At 39.2% G+C, this 24,866-nt stretch overlaps 1 protein-coding gene across 2 annotated transcripts in view; it reads left to right on the top strand.

The window, feature by feature from the left end:
- Window positions 1-24,866, top strand: part of LOC124721277 (isoleucine--tRNA ligase, cytoplasmic) — a 168,894-nt gene that overhangs the window by 65,348 nt on the left and 78,680 nt on the right. For both annotated transcript variants that reach the window (XM_047246162.1, XM_047246161.1), the window contains 2 exons: window positions 6,970-7,108; window positions 15,680-15,856. In XM_047246162.1, the coding sequence (XP_047102118.1) occupies window positions 6,970-7,108; window positions 15,680-15,856 (316 nt within the window). The remainder of the gene's footprint in view (window positions 1-6,969; window positions 7,109-15,679; window positions 15,857-24,866) is intronic.

Here is a 24,866-nt window from a genome sequence, read left to right on the forward strand (position 1 = left end):
CATATATGCACAAAGAGCCCCAATAAAACTATTGCTGATCAGAGTAGACGACTGAAATAGCAGCAGCGAGACCTCTGTCAGTAGCAAAATCAGTTGAGGTAAGTTTCATTTCATTCTTTCCTACAAAATTTGAGGTAGTTGATTTTTCATTTACAGTTGAAATGTACAGTACATTACATTATTCATTTATTGGGAACTGCTTTTGTATTGAGTGTTTGCTTGCAATTTCTCATTTTATTGCTCTCTCCACATGACAACAACTATATGTGGTAATGCAGTATTGAAAAGCTAGTACGAAGTTGCTACATTTTGCTGTTGAGTAGATGCTTATCACACATTACAGCAATGGTAGTGCACTGGTTATGCCAGCTATGCTCCACCACACCCTCCCATGGATTGCAGCTACTAAAGCAACTGCTTTAAAAACTCTTAAATGACAAACACGGAAGTATTCATTAGTAATGACATACGATAAGTTGAATCACAGCATCTTGCATTTGACATTATAGTGATAAAACGACTTATCAGAAAATGAAGAAAATTTTCCTGCAAATATAAAAAGGTTGTCTCTGTAAATTGTGTGAAGGAAATTTTTCTCCTAATTACAATCCGACTTCTACGAGTCTTCAAAGTTGACACTCATGAAAATTGCTCGAAAAAGCACACTGTCTCTTAAATATTACCATGTAAGTCACCCTCAGTTCAATTCAAATGTAGTATTTATATATCAACTAGAAGTAGACATTTCCATAGTTCCGGCGATATACAACACATCAATACACATCAATGTTTGTCATGCATTGTGACCAGAATATGAAATGGATAATATTATGGCTCGTGAGATGGCTAGTATATGTCTTGGAATAGTTTGTTCGAGATTATGAACTAATTTGCTTTAGCAAAATCAAGAAATTATGTTTTGTCATTTAACTTTTTGTAATGGTGATCTCCATAGCTGTGCTTATAGTTCCAGGTTCATCCCGCATAACCACATATATGTGTCAAAGTAGTCCTCATCAAGAGCTTATTGTAGGACACAGGCAGAGAATACTTTAATCTTTCAGATCGAGGGGGGGGGGGGGAGGAGGATTTAGTGGTGGAGATTTTTCAGTTACACCAGTAGAACTATTTATAGAACTAACAATAGTGGTCTTGAAATTCTCTGTTGACTAAAAAGCAACTACTTGTATTAATACTACTACACCACAGCTAATACCAATACCAACAAAACCTCACAAAATTATTAGCTACAACAAAAAATTCAAACGGCCACTGGAACACTCAACGAAGTTAAAACACTGAACGAAAATTTTACTGAAATATTTCACTAGAAACAATAAGAAACGTCAGCTGAAAACTAAAGCACGAAATTTACTAAACGACTTCAGTGCACAGAAAACTCTAAAAAAACACAGTGAGCGAACATTTCCAAAAGTTTGTTAAATCGTTATTTCGCCACAAACAGCGTGGAACACCACTGAAAACTATTAAATTTAATTACTGTATAACAGTGCGCACATAAGTTTGTCAGTACTTAGCTTTATAACAACCGTCTAGAATTGGTGTATATGTTCTTATTTGCAAATTTTTGTAGACATCACTCCCTGTGGGTCTTCTGTTTTAAGTTCTTCCGTTCTTCCCATTGGTTCTCTTTGTTGTGTTTCTTTTTTTTACCCCAGTGCTGGGAAAATTCACTTTCTGATGATTGAAATTCTTCAGGGTGTTGTACCCCATCATTGTATGAAATATATTTAAACTATAAAACCAATGTTTCAGACACATTACAGTCGCCTTCCACAGGACAAGACTGGTATACTGGAGGAAAGGTGCCCCTAATTGTTGCAAAATGTCGCCTCCATAGATTCGTGGTTGTCATCAAAGTTGTCACTGAATTACTTGGATAACATCAATGGAATAACTCACAAGTGAGCCTGAATAAAGAAAGATCTGGTCAGCAGATGACATAACAAGAAATTTCCGGAGCTAATAGGAACAAACAACATACACAGCCAAGCCCGGATGTATCATGTATAGTGGTAAACATATCAACACAGAGCATCAGTGAGGCAGTGGCATCAGTTCTGTCCAAAAGCTAAACTTTGCAGTTATGTCCACAACGATTCCTACAGAACATGACACCAACAAATACTGCAGGTTGAAGTGGAAATGATTAGGCAGGAAATCATGAGAATCCTACAAGGAACAAATTGACCCAGACATATATTACATATGAAGAAAGTCAAGTCATAAAAGAGCCCAGGAATAACAAGGATATTATGGTCCTACAGGTGGACAAAGGAAATGCTACAGTTATGATGGATACGTCAGAATATGAAAGGAAAATGAGAGCTTTTAAGTAAACTAAAGGAGTAATCAGACTGTGAAGATAGTCAAGAATACAAAGGCCCTCCTAAAGGATACAAGGACTGTTCCTGGCACAGCCAAGAATCTCATCACCAAAGTTCCTGTACCTCCTAGAATTCATCAAGTACCTAAACTCCTCAAAGAGTGTTATGCATTGAGGCCTATAGTAAATGGAAGTCACACACCAACTTATTATATAGTGAAACATGTCGCACCAAAATTGCATTGCCTGTTCGAACAAACACACTTACATGAAGGATTCTTCCCACTTTGTACAACTGATAAAGGAAATGACATTATGGTTAGTTTTGACATGAAGTCTGTTCACCAGTGTACCTATAGTGAAGACCAGCCACACCCTACAGGAGCAGATCCAACCTGATATATATGATTTTGTGTGCATATGTCTGTCATCAGCTTACTTCACCTATCGGTGTGGGGGAGGGATATTATGAGCTATTAAATGTAGTGCCAGTGAGTGCCCCCCCATCTCCAGTCACTGCAGACCTCTTCTTGGAAGCTTATGAGCGAACGGCCATAGCTTCTGTGATGTTACGCCCCCGTTGTTGGTTAAAGTATGTTGACAACCCATTTCCACATGGAGAAGCAGAATTGAGAAACTTCCTTCAACACTTAAACAGCCTGCATAAGAACATATAGTTCAAGCACGAAACTGAAAATGACAGTAAGATACAATTTTTGGGTGTGGGAGTATAAACAAACACCAATTGTAGAATGAAACACAAGATGTACTGGAAGCCAACGCGCACCAGTCAGTACGTGCATGTGGACAGCCTACATTGCCCAGCTCAGTATTCTGTCCTGCTTATACTGGCTGCTCCAGCCCACCAAATGAATGACGCTAAATAATATTGGAGAACAACTGAGGGAACTATACTACACCTTTTGTGCCAACAGGTGTGACAGCAACATCATAAGCAAGGCAGCCAAAGCCAACTGGAATAAAACAAGAGGAGGAGGCAAGAGAAGTTTCCATAGTGCACTTAGGAAATGTGAAGGGTGCCAGTGAATCACAAGGCAATGTCTTCTGCTGATGAGGTTTCAAACATTTTCTGCAACAACCATAGGAGCCATGACCTAGGATGCTGTGGGCAACCTTAATACTGCAGGAGTATATGAGCTGCACTCTGAGTGTGGAGTCTGTGTAGGGGACACAGGAAGGTCAGTCAGTGCACACAACAGAAGGTAATGCTATGTGCAATTAGAACAGCACAAAAAATAGGTGATAGGAGAACACCATCATGGTTGTAGATAACCTATGGTGTTCCAGGAAGCGTGTGTACTGGTGAAAGTCATGGGTGTGACACACAAAATATTAAGGCCAATTGAAATTATTTAGCAGCCTGACAACATTAAAAGAGAGGATGGCTACAAACTTCTGGTGTCCTGGTTGCCAGCTGTTCCAGTCCTACGAGCTGCAAGCATACCCCGAGAAAAGCCTTTGTAATATGACCGAAGTGTGAGTTTTATAGTTCATATATTTTGAAGGCTTTTAAATGTTATACAATAACACAGTAAAACAGTCAGAAGAATTTCAGTCGTCTTGACATTCTTATATGCTGTTAGCCTATTATCCAAACTCCCTACTACAGTGCCTTATTGCTCCCTATACAATGCAAATGGGAACTGCAGCAAGCGCTGTGGTGTAGTTTATTTGTGAGTTCTTGTGGATGCCCTCACAGCAGGTGCTACCTACAAAAAAATGCTACAGCAGTTGTTCCTATGCATTTCAGAGGCATCAATTACTTAAGTTTCCCATGCTATGTAACAAACTGTGGTATTACAGTACTGCCTGTCTATCTGATTACATGTTGTTGTTGTTGTTGTGGTCTTCAATCCTGAGACTGGTTTGATGCAGCTCTCCATGCTACTCTATCCTGTGCAAGCTTCATCATCTCCCAGTACCTACTGCAGCCTACATCCTTCTGAATCTGCTTAGTGTATTCATCTCTTGGTCACCCTCTACGATTTTTACCCTCCACGCTGCCCTCCAATACTAAATTGGTGATCCCTCGATGTCTCAGAACATGTCCTACCAACACAGAGCAGAGTTGGTAACATTTTGTGTCTAATATTGTCATAGCAGATATTATTTTTCTGTTAGTTATTCTAGACACTATAGTCTTTTTGTGTCTAATGTAATCTTATTGGCGTTGAGTATCACAGGTTTGCACATCACGAAAATGCCCTTTCCCCAGCTGGATTAGACTCCACAAACTTTTGCCAAAGCAGTTACCAGCAAGACTTTATAATTGGAATTATCTGATGTATTATTCGGTTGTTGTTGTGGTCTTCAGTCCTGAGACTGGTTTGATGCAGCTCTCCATGCTACTCTATCCTGTGCAAGCTTTTTCATCTCCCAGTACCTACTGCAACCTACATCCTTCTGAATCTGCTTAGTGAATTCATCTCTTGGTCTCCCTCTACGGTTTTTACCCTCCACGCTGCCCTCCAATACTAAATTGGTGATCCCTTGATGCCTCAGAACATGTCCTACCAACCGATCCCTTCTTCTGGTCAAGTTGTGCCACAAACTTCTCTTCTCCCCAATCCTATTCAATACTTCCTCATTAGTTATGTGATCTACCCATCTAATCTTCAGCATTCTTCTGTAGCACCACATTTCGAAAGCTTCTATTCTCTTCTTGTCCAAACTATTTATCGTCCATGTTTCACTTCCATACATGGCTACACTCCATACGAATACTTTCAGAAATGACTTCCTGACACTTAAATCTATACTGGATGTTAACAAATTTCTCTTCTTCAGAAACGCTTTCCTTGCCATTGCCAGCCTACATTTTATATCCTCTCTACTTCGACCAGCATCAGTTATTTTGCTCCCCAAATAGCAAAACTCCTTTACTACTTTAAGTGCCTCATTTCCTAATCTAATTCCCTCAGCATCACCCGAATTAATTAGACTACATTCCATTATCCTTGTTTTGCTTTTGTTGATGTTCATCTTATATCCTCCTTTCAAGACACTGTCCATTCCATTCAACTGCTCTTCCAAGTCCTTTGCTGTCTCTGACAGAATTACAATGTCATCGGCGAACCTCAAAGTTTTTATTTCTTCTCCATGAATTGTAATACCTACTCCGAATTTTTCTTTTGTTTCCTTTACTGCTTGCTCAATATACAGATTGAACAACATCGGGGAGAGGCTACAACCCTGTTTTACTCCCTTCCCAACCACTGCTTCCCTTTCATGTCCCTCGACTCTTATAACTGCCATCTGGTTTCTGTACAAATTGTAAATAGCCTTTCGCTCCCTGTATTTTACCCCTGCCACCTTTAGAATTTGAAAGAGAGTATTCCAGTCAACATTGTCAAAAGCTTTCTCTAAGTCTACAAATGCTAGAAACGTAGGTTTGCCTTTCCTTAATCTTTCTTCTAAGATAAGTCGTAAGGTCAGTATTGCCTCACGTGTTCCAGTGTTTCTACGGAATCCAAACTGATCTTCCCCGAGGTTGGCTTCTACTAGTTTTTCCATTCGTCTGTAAAGAATTCGTGTTAGTATTTTGCAGCTGTGACTTATTAAGCTGATAGTTCGGTAATTTTCACATCTGTCAACACCTGCTTTCTTTGGGATTGGAATTATTATATTCTTCTTGAAGTCTGAGGGTATTTCGCCTGTTTCATACATCTTGCTCACCAGATGGTAGAGTTTTGTCAGGACTGGCTCTCCCACGGCCGTCAGTAGTTCCAATGGAATATTGTCTACTCTGGGAGCCTTGTTTCGACTCAGGTCTTTCAGTGCTCTGTCAAACTCTTCACGCAGTATCATATCTCCCATTTCATCTTCATCTACATCCTCTTCCATTTCCATAATATTGTCCTCAAGTACATCGCCCTTGTATAGACCCTCTATATACTCCTTCCACCTTTCTGCTTTCCCTTCTTTGCTTAGAACTGGGTTTCCATCTGAGCTCTTGATATTCATACAAGTCGTTCTCTTATCTCCAAAGGTCTCTTTAATTTTCCTGTAGGCGGTATCTATCTTACCCCTAGTGAGATAGGCCTCTACATCCTTACATTTGTCCTCTAGCCATCCCTGCTTAGCCATTTTGCACTTCCTGTCGATCTCATTTTTGAGACGTTTGTATTCCTTTTTGCCTGTTTCACTTACTGCATTTTTATATTTTCTCCTTTCATCAATTAAATTCAATATTTCTTCTGTTACCCAAGGATTTCTACTAGCCCTCGTCTTTTTACCTACTTGATCCTCTGCTGCCTTCACTACTTCATCCCTCAAAGCTACCCATTCTTCTTCTACTGTATTTATTTCCCCCATTCCTGTCAATTGCTCCCTTATGCTCTCCCTGAATCTCTGTACAACCTCTGTTTCTTTTAGTTTATCCAGGTCCCATCTCCTTAAATTCCCACCTTTTTGCAGTTTCTTCAGTTTTAATCTACAGGTCATAACCAATAGATTGTGGTCAGAGTCCACATCTGCCCCTGGAAATGTCTTACAATTTAAAACCTGGTTCCTAAATCTCTGTCTTACCATTATATAATCTATCTGATTATTCGGTAGCAGCTGGAAATAGAAAAAAAATATATATTTTGTTCTTTTTGCAGGTTTTATACTCTCTTGGTGATTTCAACATTATTATTTAATAAACCAGCTTACAAGAATTTAATTGCAAATGGCCTTGTATTGGCAGAAGATGGCCAGAAGATGTCAAAAAGGAAAAAGAATTATCCAGACCCTATGAAGGTTAGTGATTTGTTAGATTTTTTGTGTAGTTTTTATTGAGGGCACTGGCTATAAAGGTCTTTGTGGTATGGTGTGTGTATTTTGGGGCAAACTGAAAATAAAGGGGACTTCCTTTTACATGTACATCATTAAATAAGGAAACTTTGAATTGAAGAAAACAAACTTTGTTGTTCAGAATAGGAAATTAGGTAAAATTTATGAAGTTCTAACCAGAGACTTTATTTTTATTTTCTTTTTAATTTTATTTTTTATTTTTTTAATTGACACACACAAAAGATATGGGTGGATGTCAATGTAACTTCGTATACATGCACACCCTTGGTGGGTATGTAAATGACATGCATTTGCAATTCCGTGTGACAGGTGGAATGACCACCAGAGTTCATTAGTGTTACTAGTGTTTAATGTTGTAGCAGGGCTGATGGGGTATATAAGGGATGTGAACAATGTCAGATGTTTAGTGATCACTGTGAAGGACACAGAGATGTTGTATATTTGCGTGGAACAGTGTTTTCAGCATGTAACTGAGATTGAAGGGATCCTCATTGTCGACCTCCATTTGGCCAGTGATCAAATTGTGCTCTATCCAAATTTGTGGGAATTTGGATGTCAGGATCACCATATTGTTAGGGGTGTAAACAATAAGACGAAATAAGCTGTTCTTACTGACATAATGCAAAATTGATAGTATTTAGGAAGTATCTCAATTTAGCATTTTTTCCTGTTATAAATCTGAAGGCAGCAGTTTACTGATATTGATTGCTGATAATTATTTAATGTTGAAATAGGATCTTGAATTTTCTTGTCAAGGTTGAGGTATGAGTTAACTTTAAAATGATTGTTCATTTCTTGTTTAATACGCTGACACCTCGATGTAGTGTCAGCCAGTAAAAATCTCATCTGCCAAAATCAGCTTTCCTGATCTTTTCGTACAAAAAAATTGAAAGAAAAACAAACAAAAAAACATTGCATTATGGAGAGATCTTGAGTGTGGTGCATTAATTAAAGTGCTTATTTTCATAATGCACATGTATAAATATAAAAACCAGCAAAAATGGCACTTGAGCTTTGTAAACACGTAAATCGACATGGCTATTTGTTGTTCTGCTCATTTCAGTCATTCAGGCTACTCTACATCTACATCTACATGGATACTCTGCAAATCACATTTAAGTGCCTGGCAGAGGGTTCATCGAACCACCTTCACAATTCTCTATTATTCCAATCTCGTATAGCGCGCGGGAAGAATGAACACCTATATCTTTCTGTATGAGCTCTGATTTCCCTTATTTTATCTTGGTGATCGTTCCTTCCTATGTAGGTCGGTGTCAACAAAATATTGTCGCATTCGGAGGGGAGAGTTGGTTATTGTAATTTCGTGAGAAGATTCCATCGCAACGAAAAACACCTTTCTTTTAATGATGTCCATCCCAAATCCTGTATCATTTGTGTGACACACTCTCCCATATTTCGCGATAATACAAAACGTGCTGCCTTTCTTTGAACTTTTTCGATGTACTCAGTCAGTCCTATCTGTAAAGGATCCCACACCACGCAACAGTATTCTAAAAGTGGACGGACAAGCATAGTGTAGGCAGTCTCCTTCGTAGGTCTGTTACATTTTCTAATTGTCCTGCCAATAAAACGCAGTCTTTGGTTAGCCTTCCCCACAACATTTTCTGTGTGTTCCTTCCAATTTAAATTGTTCGTAATTGTAATACCTAGGTATTTAGTTGAATTTACGGCTTTTAGATTAGACTGATTTATCATGTAACTGAAGTATAACGCATTCCTTTTAGCACTCATGTGGATGACCTCACACTTTTCATTATTTAAGGTCAACTGCCACTTTTCGCATCATCCCGGTATAGCTCCTAAATCATTTTGCAGTTTGTTTTGAGCTTCTGATGACTTTATTAGTCAATAAACGACAGCGTCATCTGCAAACAACCGAAGATGGCTGCTCAGATTGTCTCCCAGGTCGCTTATATAGATAAGAAACAGCAAAGGGTCTATAACACTAGCTTGGGGAATGCCAGAAATCATTTCTGTTTTACTCGATGACTTTCCATCAGTTACTACGAACTGTGACCCCTCTGACAGGAAATCACAGATCTAGTCACATAACTGAGACGATATTCCATAAGCACGCAATTTAACTACGAGTTGCTTGTGTGGTACAGTGTCAAAAGCCTTCTGGAAATCCAGAAATATGGAATCGATCTGAAATCCATTGCCAATAGCACTCAACAGTTCATGTGAATAAAGAGCTAATTGTGTTTCACAGGAACGATGTTTTCTAAACCCATGTTGACTGTGTGTCAATAGACTGTTTTCTTCGAGGTAATTCATTATGTTCGAACACAATATATGTTCTAAAATCCTACTGTGTATCGACATTAACGATATGAGCCTGTAATTTAGTGTATTAATGCTACTACCTTTCTTGAATATTGGTGTGACCTGTGCAACTTTCCAGTCTTTGGGTACGGATCTTTCGTCGAGCGAACAGTTGTATATGTTTGTTAAGTATGGAGCTAATGCATCACCATACTCAGAAAGAAACCTAATTGGTATTCAGTGTGGACCATAAGACTTGCCTTTATTAAGTGATTTAAGTTGCTTCACTACTCCGAGGATATTTACTTCTACGTTACTCATGTTGGCAGCTGTTCTCAATTCGAATTCTGGAATATGTACTTCGTCTTCTTTAGTGAAGGCATTTCGGAAGGCTGTGTTTAGTAACTCTGCTTTGGCAGCACTGTCTTCGACGGTATCTCCATTGCTATCGTGGAGAGAAGGCATTGATTGTTTCTTGCCCCTAACATACTTCACATATGACCAGAATCGCTTTGGATTTTCTGCCAGGTTTCGAGACAAAGTTTCGTTGTGGAAACTATTATAAGCATCTTGCATTGAAGTACGCGCTAAATTTCGAGCTTCTGTAAAAGATTGCTAATCTTGGGGATTACGTGTCTGTTTGAATTTGGAATGTTTGTTTTGTTGTTTCCGTTGTTTTCTCTACGGATCATGCTGTCACCCTAGGCTTAATTTAACATAGTAGTAAAAATAATATGGAGTAACTATTTCAAAACGCAACCTCTGTATCCTGTTCTACTGTCAGAAACATGTTTTCATGATCTCACATGTCCTGTACTGTTATTTTTTGGTAGAAGCAAACCATGTTGATTCATGTGTTTTTTAAGGTGAAGTGTCATCTTTGGCACTTTTTGTATTTACATGTATATCTTACTAAAACAAGCAGTTTGATGATGTGCAAAATTAAAAATCTCTCCAAAATGTGCAATTTTTACTATGGTTTGCTGTGCAAAAGCTTCAGGAAATATGTCGTTGAGAGTTGAAACTGTTTCTTTTATTCCAAGTTAAAATTGTTATAAGATGGATTCATTATTATGAGAAAAGGAATTTTTAATTTTGAAACTAGCAAACTTTTGAAAACCATGATGAAAAGTACTTTAGGAAGTGGTGAAGGAAAGAGTGAAATATGTTGTGTTGCTCCTTCAAACTAGCCTGCCAACATTCATGGCCACAAATGCATACAAGTCTGTGTTCACAGCAGCAGGTTCTTGTTGCAACAACAGAATGATAATCATGAACTCTGTTAATGAAAATGTGGCAGAGAGCCCGTTATGTATACTGGAATGACAGGTGTCTGCGGTATAGAAATTCTGAAGGTATACAAATCCCTTCAAAATGCAGTGAAATAGCAACTTTTCATACCAGTAGAAAATGTGGACGTTGTCAAATGTCTGCTGTTGTACTAAAGGCAGTTTCTGTGTGCATGTTCAAATGTAGACCCCCAACTGGCAGTTTTAATACCATATGCAATGTCCCGTTTATCTTGACCGCAACATGTAAGTTTTTTTCCAGAAGGAAAATAAAATATGTATCAAGCAAATGTTGCTCAGCCACAAGGGGGAGACATAACCAGCATTACTGGCTTTCTTTTGACTCTGTTCATTATGAGGATGTGAACAGCAATACCTATTTTTTTAAATAGCCCTTGTATTCTTTATTTGGTAATTCACTTTGTCACCTCAAGACCTGCTCAGAAATATACTACAGAGTAGCATTCTTATAAACATGTTGTTATTAAAAACATAACACAAAACTGACTTTGATTTTCTTGGAGCAGCACACAATGCAGGTACCCAGGTAACGTAACTCATCCAGTTGCTGGAGTTGACAGTGAACAGAACAATAATATTTTCTTCTTTATGATACAGGTACATGTAGTGCACTTCTGTAGAACTTTTAATCAATATGTTTTGCGCAGTAAATGCAGTCCTTGATTAAAAACTGCATCATTACTTTCCATTTACTGTTTTTGAAAATAGGTGTAATGTTACACAGGCAGAGGAACTCCGCAGAGAGCGATATCCTGACAAGAAGCTATCTTAGTGCAATTTCTTTTCTGCTAACTTACATTCTCCGTAGATGAGTAGCATTTCTATCTTCTTTTCATAGGTGTACATTGTACTCGCACAAACCTTCGAATGAGAACAGTTGACTGAATGAGCTGTGTGCATTTTCTTCGTGTTTCCATTGGTTTACTGTCAACACCTGCAGTTGGACGAGCTATATTACCCCCATGTTCCTTCTCTGTGTGCTACTACAGAAGACTCAGTCAGTTTTGTGTTATAACATCATGTTTATGTGAATGGTTCACAGTGATGCATTTCTGATCAGGTCTGGAAGAGAGTACTGCATAAAAATTACTAGTTACTACAGGGTCTGTACCAAAAGTTTCGCCGGCCGCGGTGGTCTAGCGGTTCTGGCGCTGCAGTCCGGAACCGTGGGACTGCTACGGTCACAGGTTCGAATCCTGCCTCGGGCATGGGTGTGTATGATGTCCTTATGTTAGTTAGGTTTAAGTAGTTCTAAGTTCTAGGGGACTTATGACCTAAGATGTTGAGTCCCATAGTGCTCAGAGCCATTTGAACCAAAAGTTTCCAGAATGAATTTTTTTTAAAATTATTTATTCCATGTCAGTTTACAGTCTTTTCAGAACTTTTCGAAGTATTCTCCCCCTGCTTCAGTGCACTGTTGCCAACACTTCACACAGTCATTTAGAGTGTCAACGGGAATCTCCTTTAGTCTGGTTGTTGAAGTTGCTTTTACAGCCTCCAGCATCACATGTTGAGTTCCTTTCAGGATTCTTTCAATCCTTGGGAACAAATAGAAGCCTGTTGCTGCCAGCTCGGGGCTGTATGGTGGCTGTGCCAGCATTGCCACACCCATGTTGGCCAGCAACACGGAGACAATGAGTGTGGTGTGGCTTGATGCATTGTCATAGTGCACAATCCAGTTGTCATGAACTTCTTTTGAGACAAATCTAAACCTGTTGCACAACCATTTGAGTACTTCACAGTAAAACTCCTTGTCGACGTTTGACCTTGTGGCACAAATTCACTATGAACACCTTTTCTGTCAAAAAAGAAAACAATGAGCATTGCCTTGATTTGCGATTTGCTCATCTCCGCTTTTTTCGGGTAAGGAGACTCCTTGGTATGCTACTAGCTGCTCCAACGCTTTATTTTGGGCTCATACTCAAAAATCTGCCTCATCCCCTATCACCACTCTGCCCAAAAATTCTGGGTCCATTTCGTAGTGCTCATGCAATTCCTGGAACTTCAGCAAACACTGCTCCTTCATCTCACATCATTTTTGCACAGACATTCCTCATTTGAAGATCTTCAGTTAAAATGTGGTGAATGATTGTTTTGGGCATTCCACACTCCTCTGCAATCATCCGAACATTTAATCATCAGTCCTTGTCCACAATTTGATGCACTTTTTAAACAGGTTGTTCATTTGTGATGTTGATGGGCATCCCAAGCAGTTGTTGTCGACGGACCCCCAATGTTTGTGGAACCTCTTGTGCCACATGAAAGTTTGGCTTTGTTTCATTGCCCTGTCACCGTAGCCTTTGCAAAGCATTTCAATCATCTTTGTCCCGTTTTTCCCCAGTTTCATACAGAATTTGATTGCATAACAACACTCAAAAAATTGGTCCAGTTTTTGCTTGATGAGGGTGCAATAGATACCTTTGCGTGGAGTGTGACTGTACCTCAGCAACTGCCCGCAGGCGACCGACTCCAGTCTTGTTTTGAAGCTTAGATCCCCCACCAGCTTCTCCGCACAAAGCTCTGCCCCATCAGCCAGCATTGCCAACTACCAAAAATCATTCCAGGAACTTTGGGACAGGCCCTGTATTCAAAAAACACACACTGCTGTTCATATCTTTGTACTGAACAATGTTAAAAGAAAGATAATAATTGTGGTTAAGGTCTCCTTGTAGCTAAACAACAATGCCTTGATACATTTTTTATTTTGCTTCTGGACAAAAAGTTATTTAGGGTGTTCAAAATAAATGGGGCATCCTGTGTTGACAGCATATTGTCTCTAATAGAAATTTGAAATGATGATAGTGCTTTCTTTTGAAAAACTTGCAACTTTGTTTGGATGCATTGGATGCAAATTTATTTCTTCTTTAATTTGTATTTTTCAACGGGTTTTAAGTAAAGCCTTTAGTATTGAAATCAAATGAGATCTGTGATGTCAGTGAATGTAATACAATTGATAGTTTGTTCATTTCCAACATATGACTGAAAAAACCATGAAATATGACAAAAATAAAGACCGTAATTGGAAAAATAAACCATCAGAAAATAACTCTGAAACTGGCAAAACATAAACGATTTTTTCCTGCACTTACATATTGTGCACAAAGCATTCTCATCTCTGCCTGTGATCAGAGGACAAGTAATGGCCTCCCAGCAAAGTTCTATGTCATCCCACACCGTTGGTCAGAGATAAGCAGCAGTCAGACCAGGGAATTACCGTCCCCTGTTGCTGTTAACACCACAACATAAATAGCTGTATTTGGAGTGCTGCTGTGACTGGGAAGCATGGACTGCTGATGATGAATGGCTTCACATTGTGTCTGGCAATTAATCGCAGTTCCACACAACCACAGATGGCCACCGTTGACGAGTATGGTGGTGACCAGGGGAGAGGCCCCATTCTCCCAATATTATGTTACTCTTGATGCCATAGTATGGGGAGCCATCAGTTATGATTTCACGTCATGGCTGTTAGTGATTGAGGCGGCTTTGGTGGCACAATGGTATGTCATGGACACCTTGCATCCCCATGTGTTTCTTCTCGAGTGACAGTATTGTAGTGCCAGTTTTCAACAAAACAATGCTCGTCCACTCGTGTGTGTCTATGAACTGTCAGCAGGATGTTGAGGTACTCACATGTCCAGCAAGATCTCCAGATCAGTCCCAATACAACATTCATGGGATCAGCATGGATGTCAACTCTTGTCTCGGTACCATTATCACTGATATCAAGGCCCATTTACAACACTTGTGGGCCCGTTTGCCTCAGGAGAGGGTACAATGGCTTTGACATCCTTCCCCAACTGAATTGGTGCATGCATCCAGGCAAGCTGGGGTGCAACATTGTTAAGTGGGCCCATACTGCCAAGTTACTTGTAAATTTGAATCAGTTTTATAATTACTGTAATAGCATCATATACCCTCTCAACACATGAAGTTTCATTTTATTTCCTCCTTCCCTTCTGGGCACTTCACTTTTTTTGTTAGGCAGGGTATAAAGATTCTATTCAGTTCACTAACAATTGTTTTCATGCATGTCTTGGGTCTCTGAGCAGTGGCATCGCTCATGTGTCACTAAAACCAAGTGTTTTTTCTCCTCTAGTTTGATAATCAGATGCTTCACATATACCCTCAAAAGGAAACAAAGTGTATAGTAGTATACGGACAGGAAAGTGCCTCCATTATGTCTAATTCCGGATCAGACTTCACTGAAACAATAAATTGCATGTCACATACCCGACGATTCATAATATGCTCCAATAAAGACATTTCAATTTAATTATTCACAGTTACTGTCGCAGAGAAGAATGGTTCATGACCCTGCACTTCATTAGCGCATGCTAAGTATAATCTCGATCATTTTGTGCCTCCACAGTGAAATAATGTAAATGTTAATAAAAAAACACGTATGTATGTCAGGTGCATTTATTACATCACAGCCGGTTTCTTTCTAAATGAACGTCTTTAGGTGATAATCTTTGTAACTAATTCTCTGCCAATTTGTAAGAATTAGTTACAAAGACTTTCACATAAAGACATTCATTTAGAGCGAAACGAGCTATGGGATTACAACACACTACCAGTTGGGGTAATCATATGCCATCCCAGGGGGAACAGGGTTGCGACATAAAGGGCATCTGGCCACCCCTTACATTTACCATGCCAAATCCATTAATAACTATACTGACCCTGTGCCAATGTGGGACAACAGCGTGAGCAAAAGATGACGATGATTTCTTTTTCAATTTTAATAGTACTTTGTCAGAATGTGTTTAATTAAATCTTAATGGTTCAGTTATCTCTTGCTGTAAACAGATTTTCAGTTATGCATGAGAGGTACTGACTAGCTTCTAAATAAACTTTGTTTTCAAGCAGTTGTTCTTTTATATTGAATAATGTTTGAATTGAAAATCTGTATTTTTAGGTTGCCAACGCCTTAGGAGCTGATGCACTAAGATTGTATCTGATCAATTCCCCTGTGGTCAGAGCTGAAAATCTCAGATTCAAAGAACAGGGTGTCAGAGATCTGCACAAAGACGTTTTTCTTCCGTGGTACAATGCATACCGTTTCCTTATCCAAAATATTGTTAAGCTCAAAGGTGTAAGTACTATTTACATATTTTATCCAATGTTTTATTGGTGTATTTCTATAAGTTGCTTTCTTATTTTCATTGCTGTCTGTTGCAATATCACTTGTGTAATTTTTCGCCCAAACGGTTGTGTTGTTGTAGATATTATTCTTCACTATACTTCAGAACACACTGGATTGACGAAACATGTGTCTCTCTTTATATAATTTTAAACCATCATGAGACTCTTTCATTAAATACAATTTACCACCAGTAATACAACAGATAAACCATGATCAAATGCAGGTAAAAGCGATGGTCAGAGATATTTCAGCACAATAGAAGTCAGAATAGTAAACCAGAGTTTGAAAAGTAGGAACAGTAGTGTAGTTACTTCATAAAGGACAATCCTGTAGTCTCCACGAAGTGTGATAAGTGACAAGAGCAATGAATAAACAAGGCTAACTGGTGTTTGTATTGACCTTTTATCGCTGTACCAGGCTCAAATATAACATGATGCAGTTATGGTGATGCATTTGTTTGTGGGACATACATACAGTGGATACAAAAAACTTTTTCTAATCCTTTGGAAATGTACCAGTAAAAGAAAACTATTCTTTCTCTTGAAATGTTTTCGTTGTTTGGAAGATGCAGCGTTATATTTTTTTTATCATTGTAAGGCAGTCTTTGTATAGTTTAGTTCAGCTTTCCATTCCATTAACAAATAGTTTCTTCTGGAATCTGTTTCATCATTTCCTGTCCATTTTCCTCTTTGTTTCAATGTCTCATTAGTGTTTGAACTATTTATTTTTCCATCAAACAACTCTGATTTCTCTTGCTGGACTGACAGGTGGTAGTATTACATATTTGAATAATAGCACCCACACCCAGTTTTTTAAAGTAATTTCTTCTGCAGGTATCACAAACTGATATTGTTTTCTACATAAAATGGCATGGATAATTATTATCTGGCTTATGTGCATAATTTTGTGCAGCATAAGTCAGTCTTGTATAACTGACAGTTTGGAGAGTTATCTGCAAAGGTTTTGTTAACCAAGGGTTTGGAGAGCAGTGTGCAAAGTTTTGTTACCTTTATCTCCTTTTCCTTGCCACCCAAGTACAAGAAGAAAGATTATCTGTAGTTTTCACTTCTGGAAGGCAGTTTTACAGCTAGTTTGTACAGCTCTCCAGTTTTCCTGTCCTTCGTGTGTGTACTTTTGCTGCGCTTTGTACTACTAAATCTTACTGTTCATAATGTCATTCATTGCAGCCATGGGAACAGATTTTGCAGCCTGAAAGTTAAGTTTTGATTTTGTTAGCTTGTTGCTTACTCTGTATCCCAACCTTTTTACTAATGTGATTATAAATCACTTTTTCTGTAAGTTTCACCAATGTATCATTTAAAATAGCGTACAAAAATTTCTTGAGGTTTTCCTGTGATTACTGAAGTCAGTTCGAATTTGAAACACTTTTTTATTTCAGTAATCTAGATGTTAAATAAAAAAAGGAAGTCCGTGTACTTTATTTCAAAATGTTTACAAGTATGCTGAAAACAGTTCATTGTGCATTTATTGATGCTTTTTATTTACCGCTCAGTGCAACTGGTGGTGAATGTTGTGTTATGATGGCGTTAATCTTCTGAATGTGGTAATGGAATATCCTTGGTGGGATATAAATATTGGGAGGAGCAGTGCTTATGCAGTTTAGTCAGGTGTGGGTCTCTCTCTCTCTCTCTCTCTCTCTGTGTGTGTGTGTGTGTGTGTGTGTGTGTGTGTGTGTGTGTGTGTGCGCGCACGTAAATATTGGGAGGAGCAGTGCTTATGCAGTTTAGTCAGGTGTGGGTCTCTCTCTCTCTCTCTCTCTCTCTCTCTCTCTCTCTGTGTGTGTGTGTGTGTGTGTGTGTGTGTGTGTGTGTGTGTGTGTGCGCACACGTGCGCACGTGTTTAGCTCTGAATGACAACTCATCCGAAGGTTAGAAATGTTTTCTGTTTGTTTATGTGCCCATTGATTGCTCAGTTGTTATTGTTGTCATTATTTCCCTGGCAGAGCACCTGATAGCAGTGGAACTTACACAACTGTGTTTCTTAGTAAGAATTCACTTTGAGTCTTTAATTACTTTCTATCATTGACTGGACAGATACTATTGCTAAACTGAAAATTGAAACATAAATATTTTTGCTAAGCAGCCAGATAGGTTAGTTACCAAAGATTTGAAATTTAGTATGAGATATTTGTACATAAAAAAAGTCTGGTGAATGCTGATTGCCTTTATGGATCAAAATTATTCAAGCAGCATTTGAAGGTTTCAGTTTATCTATCTAGTACTGGTCAGCTTGAATTTAATTCAACATTGTCATAATAACTAACTGAATTGTTCCAAAATAGCATTAGCATGTTGCTGGTGATGTCTGTTTGAACAGTTGTAGGACTTTATTTAAAGCTTTTATGCTGCTGTCACAAAATACTACACAGTCATAATTCTACAAATATTCTGTACCCACTGAAATATTTTACTTATCCTCAAGACGACAGTATTGTTCCAGATAATTCCCAGAAATAAAGAAATTTATAATGTAGTTATGTGCAATTTTTATCGTATAGAATAATGGGGCAGCGAGTGTTTCTTTCGAACAAGAACAGGAAGTTTGCATTAGCAATCTGTCTTCGAATTAATTGGGTAAATGTGGCATTGTAACTGATAATTTAATATATATCCTCCCACTCCATGACCATGGGGTGCAGCAACCATAGTCACATTTACAACAAGAAAAGTGGTCTACACAAATTGTAGTAGTTGTGAATATAGAACAACATGTGTGCATGCTCCATAAATAAAGCTTCTGGTATCGTTTACAACATAGATTCTTTTTCTAATTGAAAAAATTGATAATTGAATCTTACACTTTTACTTCCTTCTAACCTTCAGTTACCCAGGAAGATAGACCATAATACAAAAGTCTGTTAGGTGTAGTATGTGCTGATATGAATCTAGTTTAGTTTGGAAGAGGAGTGAAAAGGGGAAAGTGAGAGATTCAAGCTGCAAGGTATGCTTAGTTAACCAAGTACTAAAGCACTGTCATTGTCAGTATTCATCTCTTACTACTACTGTCAAGTTTTATGGCATTGTTGGTTGAGAGCTTTCTATGGACAGGTTCAACCATATAATAGGCATATTTTCCTATGTTAAAAATATGGTTCAGATTGTTATTCTGAATGACCATAGCACATACATAACATATTTGGTCAACTTTATCACAAAACATCTGTCATTTTTATGTAATTAAAGCTCAAAAATCATTAAATTTGAAGATTTGGTAACATGATCAGAAACATTCTGTTATTGGCTGAAGCTTATACACTTGTTATAGGAGTGTTAGCCAAAGTTACTAATGTTCTTCTGTATTTTTTCTACAAACTGTTTAATTACTTACTGATACAAAATGCATTTACAACTCTTAAGTAACAATGGAAAGGAATTTTGTGAAGGGCAATAGTGGAAACCTTCCAAAAGTTGATGCGTTTGTGTGCTCTTTGTTCTTCAAAGACAATCCAGATTTTTATGTTCCGTAAATAAGAAACATGAAACTGCATTGCATGGCAACTGGGATGGAAGTGCTGCGACACAGCAGTAAATCGCAGAACTGTCTCAAAAATGAAAGAATCTGGAATAGGGTTATTTACTCGGACCAACTGAAAATGTTTTTCAGGGCAACTTGTGAAACCACACACAGTAAAACACAGAGGAAACTTTTTCATTCAGAAGGTAATTCTTTTTGTTAATTGCTGTGGTTATTTCCCCAACCAATACTGTTTTCCAGGTACCTCTTTTCTCAGCTTTCAAATTTTCATACAGCATAGTAACACCCAGGGAGTAATGTCCATGGGAACTGAGTTGACATTTGGTGCAGTGGCTGTGTGTCAGCTTAGTTTGCACAGACAGGACTTCAGAGCATCATTATATTTATCTTCAACAGCTTTACACATTGCAGTTTTTCTGTTCCTCCAGGTCATCAATTTAAACCACCAGAAAAGTATGTCTATAAAATATACAGTTGGCGCAGCAGAACCTTAAAATATCTGTTGTCCTACTGTATGCATAACTGCTGCTGAAACACTATGATTTAAAGGTGCTTAAACAGGACCAACTTGCATTACATCATACTGCCCTGGTCTTATAACATTTCCTTATAGGTTCCAAGCAGTTTTCTATTTTTCTCTTTGTGAAAATCATACAACTTTACAACAGCCTCAGTGGAGATGGTTGGAAGTGACAAATTTGTTGTGTTCAATGACTTGTCTGCTTGTCTATATATGTGCGGATGCGTGCGTGCGTGCGTGCGTGTGTGTGTGTGTGGGGGGGGGGGGGGGGGCGTGCACGAGTGTATACCTGTCCCTTTTTCCCCCCAAGGTAAGTCTTTCCGCTCCCAGGATTGGAATGACTCCTTACCCTCTCCCTAAAAACCCCACATCCTTTCGTCTTTCCCTCTCCTTCCCTCTTTCCTGATGAATCAGCTGTGGGTTGCGAAAGCTTGAAATTTGTGTGTGTGTTTGTGTTTGTTATTGTCTCTATCAACGTACCAACGCTTTCATTTGGTAAGTTACAGAATCTTTGTTTTTAGATATATATTTCCCACGTGGAATGTTTCCCTCTATTATATTACGAATAAAGTACACTTAAGGGAACAGTGTATCAAGTGAAGAGAACAATGTATCAAGTGGAAAAAAAAAGAAGAAGAAGAAGTTGCTCCGAATAAGGATCAGTCTAGAGAACATAGCTTTAGTAGTCCAGCATGCTATTGATTATGCTACAAGTGAAACTGTTGTTATGGAGTGTTTTTACTTACATCAGAATGATCCTGACAGAAATAAATACACATAGTGACTGCTGTCTCATTTGGATCTCTATGAATGTGTTGCAAGCACATTTTATGCATCTTTTCATTCATTTTGTATATGTATTTCTACAATGTGATACTACTCACTATTTGCCACCCACTTTCTGCCGTGGAAATTCCAAAACAAGTTGTCACTGCGAATGAGCTTTATGACATTAGGAGCAGCATGCTAGCCACTAATGTCACAGGCGTCATATGACTCAAATTTAATCTTTCCAGCAAACTTCAAAATTATTTTAATTTCGTTTTTGTTTTGTAAAAAATAATGAAATTGATTTGTGTGTGTGTGTGTGTGTGTGTGTGTGTGTGTGTGTGTGTGGAGGGGCGGTGGGGGGGGGGGGTTGCACTTAGAGTGTTGATGACAGTGAGAAAGAAGGGAAGAATGGAGAGTAGGAGAGTATCGAGTATCAGCATGTAGCTTACTGTTCTGAAATGTTGCCAAACTGAATGTCACACACCTTACTTAGTGAGATATCGCAAAAGGTTTTGAAATTTAGACCTGGTCATTACCCCAAGCATAGTGTTGAGGGCTGTATGCCACCATCGTTTATGCTTTTACCTGCCAAATATAGGTGGTGAAAATTTAATCCACCATCAAGATTCAACACAGTTTCCTCCAACTCAAGTGCAACCTTACAGGCATATATGGTAGCAACTTGGTCTACAGGATCACGTATCTGTCACAACTGATCTTCTACAAACAACAAACTGCTCATATTACTGCAAACTATGCTGCGTAGTAAAACAACTTAAATTTTTGTACTGTCTGCTCAGTATTTCAGATAATATTAATGTAAAAAGCTATTTTTTAAAAAATCCTAGTTGGTTCTTGCAGGAGAGTGCTCTGTTACAGTGATGTTTGGTATGAGGTGTGATTGGAAAGTCTTAAGAATGGGCTTGTAATTGTACAATGGTGGTACTTACATGCTATGGTGATGCATCTCCTTCAAAATAGTCCCCTTCTGACTGAACAAACTGACTCCAACGGTGTTTCCACTTTTGGAAACATTCCTGGAATTTTTTTTTCCTGAAGTTTGTTAAGGACGCTCTCCGTATTTGCCTAGATGTCTTCAATCGAGTCAAAGCTATGCAACCTCTGAGTTTTGCTGCTACTTTTGCATCAGCCTTTAACAAGCCAATCACCAAGTGTGATGTGTCCACACAAACTCAGACCATAGATTCAAGTACTAGCACATGCACTTGTCGGTGCATCTGTTGGGGGAAAAGCTACATTTGAACCAGAAATTATTTGGAAGCCATTGGCAATGGGCTTACAACCTAAGTCACATTCTGCTGCCCACTGCAAGAAGCCCACTAAGCCATCCCCTTAGCCCAAGCAACCAACTCCTGCCATAAGTAAGGAGAAATGTTGCTCAAAAAGTAATTCAAAGTCAAAGAAAGTGTCAGTTAAATCTTCAGATAGGCAAGCCCTCTCCCTCTCAGATGAAGACTTTACTCTTGAGGATATGGATTTCCACTTGTAGGAACCAGAGAACCGGGCACCTGCTAACTTTCCCTTGACCTCACAGATAAATCTCCACCTCCGAGGAAGAAAGATAGGACCAACCATCTCTGATCAACTCCAACGGGGACTTCTGTGTTGCAGTGGAATTTAAATGGATACCGATCACATTTGGAAGAATTGCAGCTCCTGGTCCAGGAGAAACTGTTCTGCATGTGCTTACAAGAAACTCATTTTAAAATCACCGACACATCTGCATTAAGGGGTTATCACCTCTACAGGAAGGATGATATTACTGGAGATGTGGCTAAAGGCGCAGTGGTTGTTTTCATTGATGACAGATGCCACTCCTGTCCTTTGTACTGTGACCATACAAGCAATTGTCGTGAAAGTTCTAGCACCATTTATCGTCACAGTGTGTTCTTTACATCTTCCACCTCATGATCCTGTGGATGCTGATGCTTTGATCGAACTCTCCCAGGCACTCCCATGCCCATTCCTCCTTTGGGGGGGGGGGGGGTGTTCAGTGCACAGAATACGCTGTGGGGCTCAGCAACCACTTGCCCCAAGGATTGAATTATCGAGCGACTGAGCGACTTGTCCATTCTGTGAATATCTGCCTGTTGAACTCTGGTCAAATGACACTTTTTCCACAGCTACAGGGTCTTTTTCAACCATTGACCTTTGTTTTTCCTCCCTAGCTATTGTAGACTTGGTTCAGTTGGAAGTGGCTACAGGCTTACATTCTAGTGACCACTTCTCAATGTGGATCTGTCCGCAGACTTAAACCATGGTTGACAGGAGACCACGAAGATGGATGATTCAAAGGGCAAGTTGGTTGCAGTACTATTGGCAGGCTATTTTTGAACAAAAGGATTGTGCACAGCAGACAGTGACCCACATCACTTATGAGCTCCAATGGGCTGCCGCAGAATCCCTCACCTGGTCTAGCAACCATCTCAGACGACGGACTGTACTTTGGCGGAATGACATCCATTGCTTGGCAGTCAGAGCCAGATGAACAGCTCTGTGGAACTTCAAACAACATCCATCTACAGAAAACCTTCCTGCCTTCAGATATGTGAGAGCACATCCAAGGCGAGTGATAAAAGAATGGAAGAGGGGTTCCAGGAAGGAATTTATATCTTCCATTAATCGGTCCATTCCCACTGTGCAAGTTCGGGATTCAATAAGCTGGATTTCAGGCAAAGAGAGTGTATGTCTCTTTCAGCCTTGTCAAGAAATGTAGCATTGAAAATGCATTTTTGTGCGCTACCATCGACCCTTGACAACTTAATTCTTCTGAAGATGGTGATACAGGAATCCTTACACTGAATCCATTTGGTTTGTGTGTTTTATGACCTTGAAAAAGCATACAGCATCACTTGGAGGTACAGCATCCTTTGCAAACTTCACTAATGGGGCCTATGTGGATGTCTGCCACTTCTTATCCAGTTCTTCCTCTAGGACTGGTGCTTTTGATATCACGTTGGTGATGCCTTGTCCAACTGCTATGTTCAAGAGGGTGAGGTCCACCAAGGCAGTGTACTCAGTGTCACATTCTTTGCCATTGCTATCATCGGCATTTCCTCTGCAGTCAGGAGCCCTGTCAGATGATCTTTGTTTGTGGGTGACTTCGCAGTCTTCTACTCTTCCTCTGATCTTACAGTGATGATGAGGTAACTATGGCTGATCATCAGGAGGCTAGAAACCTGGCCCAAGACAACTGTTTTTCGGTTCTCACCAGAGAAGACTACATGTGTCAGTTTTAACCGTGCTCGTAAAAGTTTTAACCAACCAGTGCTCGTAGTGGGGGACAATATGTTACTTTTTCAGGAAAATGTGCACTTTTTGGGTTTATTATTTGAATGGAAATTAACTTGGCCCCCACACCTAAAAGACCTATGAACAATGGGATTCCAGTCATTGAATATTTTGAAATACCTTAGCAGAAAAATATAGGAAGCTGACAGGTCCCACCTCCTGAAGCTTTATAGAGCATTTGTTTGATCATGTGTAGATTATGGCAGCATGGTCTGTGGATCAGCTCATATTTCCTACCTCAAGGTGATAGATGCTGTCCACCATGAGGGCATTCAGATATCGACAGAGTCTGTATGCAGAGGCTGGTGAACAACCCCTTTGGATTGAGTGATGTATCCTTTTGGCTTTACAGGCACTGAAAATCTCAGTGTAACCTCAGTCATTGGCATTTAGTGTAGCAGTCCAACCCAACTTTGAATGGCTGTTCAGGAATCGGGCCAATGTGACCAAGCCATTCAGGATATATGCTACTGACTGTCTCGAAGATCTGGATCTATCAGACATCCGAATACACACAGGGATGGAACGCATTGCCACCTGGTGTCTTCAGAAGCTTAAAGTGATTTTAAGCTTGTACTCCAGATTACGTTTTTACAACTTCGTTTTCTTCCATTTTAAATACATACCACAGTTTTATCATTCTTTTATACAAATGGATCCCAGCAAGATATTGTCCTTGGTTGTTCCACTGTTTTCCCCAGATAAGGTTTTCAAAGTGTGTCTTGTGGAACAATTTACAAATTATGATGCGTAGTTACATGGCATTATGATGCCACTGGAGAGGATTCGTAGACATCACCATACAAGGTTTCTTGTCTGTTCCAACTCACTTAGTGCACTACAAGCACTTCACCAAATGTG

This window comes from Schistocerca piceifrons, chromosome X, assembly GCF_021461385.2.
Source record: "Schistocerca piceifrons isolate TAMUIC-IGC-003096 chromosome X, iqSchPice1.1, whole genome shotgun sequence".
Taxonomy (NCBI): domain Eukaryota; kingdom Metazoa; phylum Arthropoda; class Insecta; order Orthoptera; family Acrididae; genus Schistocerca; species Schistocerca piceifrons.